This window comes from Danio rerio, chromosome 16 (genome assembly GCF_049306965.1).
Source record: "Danio rerio strain Tuebingen ecotype United States chromosome 16, GRCz12tu, whole genome shotgun sequence".
Lineage (NCBI taxonomy): Eukaryota > Metazoa > Chordata > Actinopteri > Cypriniformes > Danionidae > Danio > Danio rerio.
The window spans coordinates 34,180,251-34,191,503 of record NC_133191.1 but is presented as its reverse complement, the minus strand read 5'-3'; the positions used below and the strand labels follow the sequence as shown (position 1 = coordinate 34,191,503).

General features: G+C 35.1%; 2 protein-coding genes across 11 annotated transcripts in view; one reads left to right on the top strand and one right to left on the bottom strand.

The window, feature by feature from the left end:
• Positions 1-11,253, top strand: part of dgat1b (diacylglycerol O-acyltransferase 1b) — a 52,290-nt gene that overhangs the window by 31,083 nt on the left and 9,954 nt on the right. For 3 of the 6 annotated variants that reach the window (XM_073924873.1, XM_073924870.1, XM_073924871.1), the window contains one exon: positions 355-424. In XM_073924873.1, coding sequence (XP_073780974.1) covers positions 355-424 — 70 coding nt within the window. 6 annotated transcript variants of the gene reach the window in all.
• gstk2 (glutathione S-transferase kappa 2) lies at positions 1,370-10,381 on the bottom strand. 5 transcript variants are annotated; one of them, XM_073924438.1, is made up of 9 exons: positions 10,176-10,204; positions 9,593-9,873; positions 7,916-7,987; positions 7,760-7,841; positions 7,397-7,510; positions 5,493-5,638; positions 4,612-4,728; positions 4,443-4,536; positions 1,370-3,339 (listed from the first exon to the last, which is right to left on the bottom strand). In XM_073924438.1, exons 3-9 carry the CDS (start codon positions 7,985-7,987, stop codon positions 3,296-3,298), a joined length of 669 nt encoding a protein of 222 aa, XP_073780539.1. In that variant the 5' UTR covers positions 9,593-9,873; positions 10,176-10,204; the 3' UTR covers positions 1,370-3,295. The 5 variants fall into 5 exon arrangements, with proteins under 5 accessions (XP_073780539.1, XP_073780538.1, XP_073780541.1 ...); XM_073924437.1 differs by lacking the exon at positions 9,593-9,873 and having other exon boundaries at positions 10,176-10,363; XM_073924440.1 differs by lacking the exon at positions 7,760-7,841 and having other exon boundaries at positions 10,176-10,256.

Sequence of the window (11,253 nt, the reverse complement as noted above, 5' to 3'; positions counted from 1 at the left end):
ATAAATAATTTATTTATTGGGCTAGAAATACTACATTATACTGAATAATCCAATGCAAAATAAAAGCTGGGTCAGTTGGCATTTCTGTGTGGAGTTTGCATGTTCTGTTTGTGTTCCACACAGTTTAAAGCTATATGCTCTATAGGTGAATACAGTATACAGTTACAATATGGTAGCAGTTATTTACATGAATATCTTTAACCTACCTTACTGTCGTTCTCCTCTTATTTGGTGTGGTGTTAATGGTTTATCAGGCTGTTTTATAGTGCCACTGCCACTACGTATTAAACAGCATGGAGCCCAAAATGCATGGGTGGTTTTAAATACATGAGAGCACTGCATTTGTTCTGCCAGGACAGAATGAGCTCTGCAGTATGTGCCGACTGGAAGGGTTTTCTCATCCTGAAGGTTTCCAGCAGTTCTGGTAGGAGGAAAATGATATTATTTTATTTTATTTTTATTTTTATGTATTGTATTTTGGGGCAGCACTTTTGCTCAGTGGTTAGTGGGGCTGTGCGATTTAGGGAAATATCTATTTTCAGATTTTAACAAGAAATTTTAATTTGATTTATGATTTATTTTGTAGTCAAGCTTCAGCTCTATAATCTGTAACATAGTTACTTATTGCTAAAATGCAGTGTGTGTTAGTTAAAAAAGAACTGAAAAGATATTAACTTACTACAACTTTTTACAATTTGTTTATAAATATTCAGAAATTAAACACTCGTTTTTCTCAGGAGCAAACAGTAGTGAGTTATGGCGTTAGTTAGTTATCTCCTGGTGCCTTCATGATGTTTTTTCATATGGTGTAACAGCTGCAAACAACTCTGAAATTGTACTTAGCTGTTGCTTGCCAATAGATTGAGTGTCACTGGCAATACTTTTAGCTGACTTATACCAAGAAACTCCTCATATAGCCTGATGTGCTTTTTCAGGTGCTGGTTGTTGTATTTCTACATGTTGTGGCAACAATTCTTACAAATGACCTGTTTTTATTTGTTGTCTGTGACTTTGAAACCAAAATATTCCCATATAACCAACATGCTGTTTTTCTTTTATATGAATTTGTCCATTGTTTCTGAAGTGGCAAATGCCATCATCCCACTTGTCTGCGCTTTCTTGTTTGTTTGTTTGTTTTAGTGTAGGCTTTCTGCATAGATTGGTTGTCCTATTCTGTGCAAAATGAAGTGTGCTCACTCAATTGGCTAGTAAGACTATCACACACAAACGGCAGTCACGCATTTAATCTGGGTGGGGGAAATTATATAATACATATAAATATTTCATATTGCAGCCTCTTGCGATTTAGCTAATCGAAATGTTTCACATCATGATTCAATTTAGATTAATCACACATCCCTAGTGATTAGCATGGTTAACTCAACATTTAATATGTCCACCCATGTAGTCCAGCTATAATAATCTTCAATGTGACACTGAAGAACACACAAAATATATATTTATAGTTAATTTTAACATTTTAATCTTGAAACTCTATTTTGAGTTTCACAATATTACTCTTTTTAGTTCATTTTTGAATAAATAAATATACATTTGCGAGCAGAAAGGACTAATAGAAAAGTCTTTGATTGTTAGTTTATATAGACATGCATCTTATTTTCTGTCTCTTGTGTACTTAGTCCATCACTGCCAAACATCAAAAACAATGGAGTGTGCTTGGCTATTATGGTTGGTATTTTAATAAGTTGACAACTTGCAAAACTTTGTGAAATGTGAAAGTTAGCCAAAACCGAGTCCGTAATTTTTCTGTCTCACACAAACAAAGATATGCAGTAGGATATGAGTTTCCAATACCTGTATTGTTCATTACTAGCTAATGCTGCAATTATGATGAGAAAACTCATGTATGCTTAAGTATTCTGTTCTGTTCATGGGCACATCCTGAGAAATTCTGTTTTGTGGTTTGTTGTGATTGTTGTCTTTTGTCCATGTTCTTTCTAAATATCAAAAAAATTCATTTGGAAGCAAATCGAGACCCACAATATGTTTTCGCAATGTTTCTTCTGTTCAGCAAGCTGGTATTTATTCATTCATTCATTTTCTTTTTGGCTTAGTCCCTTTATTAATCTGGGGTCGCCATAGCGGAATGAGATGGCAACTTATCCAGCATATGTTTTACACAGCCCTTCCAGCTGCAACCCATAACTGGTAAACATCCATACACTCTCATTCACACTCATAAACTACAGACAACTTAGCTTTCCCAATTTATCTGTACCGCATGTCTTTGGACTGTGGGGGAATCCCACACGAACACAGGGAGAACATGCAAACTCGAGGCTTGAACCAGCGACCTTCTTGCTGTGAGGCGACAGTACTACCCACTGCGCCACCGCCTCTCCTGCTAGCATTTATTTGATCTAAGTTTTTAAATATTTTTCAGTTTGAATATATATAAAATGTGATTTTTTTCCTGTGATTTCAAAACTGGTAATAGAAAAAGTTCTAGAACTTGTGTTGACAGGTGACACACTGCACCAACAAATGCACGGACACAATGCCTCTGCCACTGAGGCTGTATCTCTGCTGTGCTTAAACATATTAACACCCAATTTAAGGTGTATCATTGTCACCTTTAGACTGACCACACCACAAAAACTTGGATACAGTGTCACCTATTTGCCAAGACTTACAGAATAAACCATTCATAATTCATTAATAATGAAACTTTGTCAGTGCCAGTGGTGTAGTGGTTAGTGCGTCGACACATGTACTCTGGTGCTCATGGTGACCCGAGTTTGATTCCCGCCTTGCGGTCCTTTGTCGATCTTTCACCTATCTCTACTCCCCATGCTTTATTAGGGCGTTATTTGTTCAATAGTTTTAGGACAACTTTGATGAAAGCTTGTTATCCACTTCAAATGTTGAATGCTGTATACTAGACATGTACAAAAAAAGTCAACTGAAAAAGTGATGTATTTACCGCTTTTGTTCTCATTAATCAAAACACATGCCTTAAAAATAGCTTGTATTTTGTGATCTTAATGTTTTAATCAGGCAACTTGACTTATCCTGGAAAATCATTATTTATTAATATAGTAAATGAAAGGTTCCTGCGAAACTCATCATGAAAATCATCATGCCACTTTGAAATAGTGACTGTATTTGTCATACAGCCTGAAATCAAATCAACTTTTCCAGAAATTGAAATGTTTTCTATTCTTCGTCTAACATGTGCCTTCTACAACTTCATCCTAAAAGATTCACAGGGTATGATGATTTTCTATAGGCTCTTTATAGTATAAAGAAATATATACATTATGGAACAGAAGTGTCACATTGTGGTCTTGATTGGACAAGGTCCTGCCCACTTCTCCCCTGAAAGACAAAAGAAAGAATGATTGGAAAATTAACCATTCATACATTTAATTTCTTGTCGGCTTAGTCCCTTTATTAATCTTAAGCAGTGGCGCAGTAGGTAGTGCTGTTGCCTCACAGCAAGAAGGTTGCTGGTTCGATCCTTGGCTCAGTTGGCGTTTCTGTGTGGAGTTTGCATGTTCTCCCTGCATTCGCGTGGGATTCCTCTGGGTGCTCTGGTTTCCCCTACAGTCCAAAGACATGCGGTACAGGTGTATTGGGTAAGCTAAATTGTCCGTAGTGTATGAGTGTGTGTGAATGAGTGTTTGTGGATGTTTCCAACAGATGGGTTGCGGCTGATAGGGCATCCGCTGCGTAAAAATGTGCTGGATAAGTTGGCGGTTCATTCCGCTGTGGCGACCCTGGATTAATAAGGGGACTAAGCAAACAAGAAAATGAATGAATGAATGAAAGTCTTTCAAATCATCAAGAAAACCAGCTTTGGTATATATAATAAAGTAGGTGAGATGACCATTCATCATTTAACCTGTTAAGCAAGATGGTTAATTGACAAGTTGTAAATGAACTTGTAAATACACATGCATGACAGAAGCTGCATGTTTTTTCAACAAAGTATTTATAGACACAAACAGTAAATGGACGGAATGATCAGATTATCCTGGCAGATACAACATAACAGAAAAAACATGCTATCATAAGTAATCAAATGCTTGTCATGAGATCTGCAATTTATTGTTAATTAAACTGACTATGATAAAATCAATGAAAAAATAAAAAGAATCAATGTATATTTAATTTATATATTGAAAAAAAGTATAATGAGATCTGATTACTTGATTCTGTTATGACAAATTGATTCATTTGTACAATTAATTAATTCAACTGCTCTGAAAGAACTGATTAATGGGTTTGGGGTAATTTTGGGATTATTATTAAGGGACATACAGGGGCCCCCATCTCAGATTTTTGCTTATGGCTCCTATAAGTTTAGGACTGGCTCTTCTAAATGTGTAAATAAATGAATGGCATTAGTCAAACAAATTGTTAAAGTTGGTTAATCAGGTAGTCCAATCAACAGTTAACAACACTTAGATTGTAGTTACCGATGCAATGAGCTATGAGCTCAAATCTGTCACAACCAAAGAAAACCTCAACCTTCCCGTTAACATGGCACACAATGAATGGAAGACCAAAGGCCTGAAAAAAAGAGGGGAAATTACTTTAAAAAATGTTGACAGAAAGGAGGCTGTGGCATAAATAAAAGTCACTAACATTTTTCTCTAGTGCCTCCTGTGTGACACTCTTCAGCTTGTCTTTAATTGGTTGAGATTTGGCATTGGTCAGCAATTCTTCCACCTCATTGGATGAGAGACCTACCAGTAATCCTGCCTGCACAAAGCAGAAACACAAAAATTGTCAACTAAAATTTATAAAATTTTCTTTTATATTGAATAAAGCCTTTTGGAGGTTGTTGGTTTATTTTGCCACTTTAAATATTTGAGCTTTATTGATACTTGAGCATCTGTAGGTGTTTAGGAGGCCATTGTGCCATTTGCAGTATTAATGTTACACATTACACAGGGTTTGCTTCTTGCTGTAACCCCAGATAGTACTGTGCGCATATTGCTTACTAAACCTTAGAAATTTTCTTTGTTGTTTACTCCTCATTCTTCTGCACAGCACACCCATGATGTACCTTCCATATTCTGTAGACAGCTATATTTTTTCCTTTGAGACAGAAATAAATTGTAGTTAAATAAAGAGTATACACATTTATTGATTCATTCATTTTCTTTTAAGCTTAGTCCCTTTATTAATCTGGGTCTCCACAGCGAAATGAACTGCCAACTTATCCAGCGTATATTTTATGCTTGAACCAGCAACCTTCTGAGCATATGCATTTATACATAAAATTAAAAGGAGTAAAAGTGGTTAGTTAGTTGGTTGTTGAGAAAAATATTCTTCATAGTCAAATAGCTGAACATGTTCTTAAGTACAGTAACTAATTACACTGAACTAATTGACAGCACTGAAACTAATTGAAAATCATTATGTAAATGAGTACTATTTAGTGATTTTTTTTGTTTTTTTGTTTGTTTTTTTGTTTTGTTTTTTGTATTGTTTGTGATTTCTTAATCCTAGGCATAGGATACCTCAGTAAGCGAGAGAGGCTGGGTAATGTCCTGATGCTTTTGCCACATTCGTTTCCAAAGCTCTCTAGAAACCTTCTCCACCAGCACATTTTCCTCTTGGTTTTTCTCTGCTATAGCAGTCACAAAGCGCATTGCAGGCAAAGTATCTTAGATGGGAAAAATGAGAGAAAAAAATGATTAATAATGTTTTTAACTAGTTTAAGAATAGATTTAAGAAAAAAATAGATAGAATTACTATAAAAACCTTTTGTCAAAATGTATGCTTCCATAAACCCAGCCACCATGATGAAATAAAATGAAAAAGTCAAAAAGTGTTGAGCAAAGCCATTTTTTATTAACTGTTCAGAACAAGGGGCGACATGGCTCAGTGGTTAGCACTGTCACCTCACAGCAAGAATGTCGAAACGCTGGTTTGAGTCCTGGCCTGGTCAGTTGGCATTTCTGTGTGGAGTTTGCATGTTCTGCCTGTGTTGACGTGGGTTTCCTCTGGGTGTTTCGGTTTCCCCCACAACTCCAAAGACATGCGCTATAGGTGAATTGAATAAACTAAATTGGCCATAGTGTGCGTTTGTGTGAACGATAGTGTATGGATGTTTCCCATTACTGGGTTGCAGCTGGAAATACATCCACTGTGTAAAACATATGCTGGATTGTTGGCGGTTCGTTCCGCTGTTGTGTCCTCTGATGAATCAAGGGACTAAGCCAAAGGCAAGTAAATAAATGTTCAGATTAAGATCTACTGTATAACATGCACTAATAAAATTCAATTCATTCTATATTTTCAAAGGTTTCACACACCAGAAATAATAGCATTTTTTTACTAGTGTCTGCAGGACACTGTAGTTTATTTTAGGGCTGGGCGATTTGGCCTAAAATCAAAATCTTGATTATTGGACATTTAACACGATAACGATTATTCATTCATTCATTAATTTTAAATTTTTTTTGGCTTAGTCATTTTATTAATTTGGGGTTGCCACAACGGAATGAACCGCCAACTTATCCAGCACATGTTTTACGCAGCGGATGGCGTTTCAGCTGCAACCCATCACTTGGGAACACCCATACACTCCCATTCACATAAATACACAATGGACAATTTTAGCTTAACCAATTCATCTATACCACATGTCTTTGGATTTGTGGGCGAAACCAGAGTACCTGGAGGAAACCCATGTGATTGCGGGCAAAACATGCAAACTCCACACAGAAATGCCAACTGACCAAGCCAAGGCTCAAACCAGCGACCTTCTTGCTATGAGGCGACAGCACTACCTACTTAAGAATAGGACCATCGTCCTACTTGATTAGAGATCAGATGTGTCTGCAGAAGTAGAAATCTGCCACAGACTTTAACAGAGGAGGGTCACGTGACATGTAGGGAATGTAATTGAAAAAGTCCTTCTGGAAAAAATAGATCAATTATAGGTTCTGAATGTCGGTTTTGATTACTTTACAATGAATCGCCAAGCCCTAGTTCATTTATGTAAGTGAAAATAGCAAAATAAAGTCAACTTTGACTTTATATCCAAAATTTCAAACAGTGGACTAAAGCAATATGAAGTGAAGAAACTGCTGCAGTAATTCTGCGAAAAAATATTAGAGATCGGGTTTGTATGAAACTGGTTGACAGCAGAGCCTATATAGCCTGTCATTGAGGCTGAAAGTGAACCAACAAAAGTATTTATAGCTGTGTGCATCTTGTCATACCAACAGTAGTTTGAATTATTTTGGTAGATTGTAAACAAAAATGTTCTGAATTTTGTTCTGACGCACTGAATTAGTCATATTTTATTACTATTTTCGAAATTATAATGAATTGAAAAATGTGCTTGTTTGACTGTACATTCATTTCCATTGTGCCTCATTGGCAACATTTTAAAGAAAAACTGTGGTTTGAATACCTTTCTTACAAGGCGAAGGTGGATTTACAGGGACCCCATAGTACTCAGACATCAGTTTCAGATCTGTGATCATATAATGGAGCTTATTATCGACCATTCCAGGTTCAGTGTTACCTAAAAGCAAAACAAATTGGATTGAACATTTTCATCTTTTCATTATTAAAAGCAAAATACAGGTGACGTGTAGCTGAATTATAGTGTAGCTGTTACAACGTGCTACCAGAAGGGCCTGATTTACAATTAGTACACATAAAACAAATCAACTCTTATCCTGTATTAAGGTCATTTTTTTAAATGAATGACTTGATTTTCAAATTAGATCTAGTCAGGAATTAGCAAAAAAAAAAAAATTCCATCCATAACCTGAACCGTGAAAAACTCCTCCTAAAAATGATGGTTTAAATTTGAGGTCAATGTTCCAAACATTTTTGTAGCGACACAGCACCTAAACACAGAAAATCAGTCATATTGGTACTGATGGCAAGACAAAAAAAAAAAGACAAAAATAAAATGACAGACCTCAAATGCCAGCCAGGAATAAGGAGAAACGACATCATAGAACAATTCAACCACTTTTCTGGAACTGGACATCTGTAATATAACCACAATGAACATAATTCATTCATTTTCATTTCGGCTTAGTTCCTTTATTAATCTGGGGTCGCCATAGAGGAATGAACTGCCAACTTATCTAGCATATGTTTTACACAGCGGATGGCGATCTTAGTTCAAGTTCAGCCATGATGCCACATAAATAAACAAATTATAAATTATAAATTAAAAAAAAAATTATTAAATAAAAATAAATGGCTAACATTGCTGTATTACTTTATTAATTAGCATACTGTAAAATGAAATACAGCACTTTACCATATTTTTTTTTACCAAGTTGAAGCAAAGTATTGCACTAATTACAGTTATTTTTAGATCATACTGTACATTTTTAGATAAAAGTTTATTTTGCCTCATAATTAATAATAATATTATTTATAGTGCTAATCTAAGACCTGTGAAATATACAAGTGCATCTATAAACTACTTATTTTAGCTGCTGATGTGTAATAGAAAAAGAACACTGAATCACAAACAAAACATATATCAATTGTTATCATGACCTAAACAGGTGAATACAAGCTTACTACACATACTAGAATAAAGCAGGCTAAACATATGAAGATGGGTGGGGCTTGGTGAGGAAGGAAGAGAATGGAGTTAGGGAATAGTCTGTAGTCTCATTCAGAACGTCCATAATGACGCTCTAAACGGGGTGGAGTAACCAGTTCTTTAGAGAAAAACCCCATCATTTTTTGTGCAAATTACAAACAATCCAATATTAGTTTGGGTAAAATCATTCACTCGTTTTTTCATATTAAATGAAATTTAATAATTGAATATATATATATATATATATATATATATATATATATATATATATATATATATATATATATATATATATATATATATATATGTATTAAGAAATGAAAAACAATGCTACTTATTAATAATAGTAATTTAATTTTATTAAAATATAATATAATAAACATAGGTTACCTAAAGCTTTCGTCATAACCCACAACTGCATTAAAAATGGCACATATTGTTTTCAAAGTGCACTGTGAAGGGAGCGCAATTGTCAATATGAAGTTTGCTAAAACTGAACTGTAAAAAGACTTTAGAAGCAAATTACGCCTAAGAGAGATCACTTTAATGTTTTTTTTTTTTTTTTTATCATTCCAAGTTTAAATGTTGGAACGTTCAAAAGGAATAGGACATAGGTGGGATAACAGGGAATAGAACACAACCAGGAACTATGCTTCTAACTTCTAAAAGTTTGCGATGCAATTTGCAAATGTTCATTGAAACGATGGATTTGGGAAACGCCAAAGGCCCTTAGGTGGAAACAGGGCAGCAGCACTTCTTATAATTCTGCAGGAAATGATAAGCACTATTCAGTCATAATAACATCATAACAAAGCATAATTAAGTGTAACATAATAGATAGCTAAACTGCACTTAATGTAAATTGGGAACCTATCGATGATTATCATTACCTGAAGGCCTAAATCATTGGCAAAAATGTATTTATTATAAAGCTTATTAATATAAAATATTTTTCTTAGTATTTCTACAACAGGAGAGTGCAAACATTTCTCACTTAGTTAAGTTAAACATCAGACATGCACTTTTATAGACCTTTTATTCGAGAAGCTGTTGTCTAATGATTATCTGTTATTGGTAGGATACTCCCTCAAAAGAATGCAGTCATTTGAAGCACACTGTTGAGTGCACATGCATCATCTGCGTATATTGGAGCCTGCATACCCAGATAGCAAGCACTTATGGGCAGATTCTGGTTAAAATGTGCCACTTTTGGCTCAGTCTCGTCATCGGTGAGAAGATAATAAACCATGCAGAACTCTTCTGGCTGACTGATGCAGGATGTGCTAGTGGTAGCTCAATCTGTCTTATTTCATCTAAAAAAATGGGTAGCGCATCTTGTCAGCTTCAAGTGATATAGAATGAATGAAAACCTTAAATAAGGGTGTAAGGACATCTTGTCAGCTTCAATCGTTTACAAACTACCACTCTAATAAAAAATTAAACAAATTTCAAATAGTTAATTTTGAAAGACATTTGAAGTTAACAAGATATGCTTTCACACCCACAATTATTAATTCTGATAAACATTTGATAAACACCCCTGATTTTTCAGATGAAACCTGACAGACTGAGTTACAATATGATAGCATTATTTACATGAATGTCTTGAACCTACCTTGCTGTCGTTCTCCTCTTGTTGGTGTGATGTTGATTGTTTGTCAGGCTGTTTTATAGTGCCACTGCCACCACCTACTAGACTGGCTAAAATACATGGGTGGTTTAAAATACATGAGAGCACTGCAATAGTTCAGCCAGGGCAGAATGGGCTTTGCAATATGTGCTGACTGGAAGAGTCTCATCAATGGGGTTTCCAGCTGTTCTGGGAAGAGGATAATGATTTTCTTTTAATTTAATGTAATGTATTTTGGGGTGGCACTGTTGCTCAATGGTTATCATGGTTGACTCAATATGGAATATGTCCACCCATATAGTTCAGCTATATTAATCTTCAATGTGACACTACGTTTCCATCCACCTTCATGTGCATTTTGTATGTGCGCATAAAAAAATGGTTGATGGAAACGCCAAGATGCACCTAAATTTTGAAATGCACATAAAAACATATTCGCATAACTGAGTAGGAAAATTTTTATTCGATAGAAAAAGATGCGCATAAACTGCAATAAAAACACTATTACTGAACAAATTCCTGTATGAGCATTAAAAAGGTCATGTGATTTTGTTATAAGAGATCATGTGAAGATAAAAATGTGTGTGTGAATGGACAAACCAGCAGGCTGACCACATTGTAGAATATCTGAAATGTTGTTTTGGTCATTCTAAAATGCCTTAACCATTTCGGTTTTAGTGCTATATTATTAATTACCTCCAGAATCAAGAGCTTCTGTGCTCCGCGTTTCTTGTCTTCAAATGCCATTGTGTGTTCACTGCGTGTCAGGATTGCCTTCTGAGGCACAAGTCATTTGTTAAATGAAGTAAAGATTCACGCAGCTTCTCCTACTGCAGCAAATTCCATTTTTACTGTTGATATTTGGCGCCAGTTAATCAGCAAGTAACAATTTTGTTTGCTTTGACTTGTTGGATGGAAACACTGCTTTATTCGCACATCTTTTATGCGATATTCCTGTTTTGTGCATAAAGTTAATTTGTATTTTTGGATGGAAACATAGCTACTGAAGAACAAACTACTTCATTATTTATAATAAATTGTAACATTTTTATTGAGATGCTTA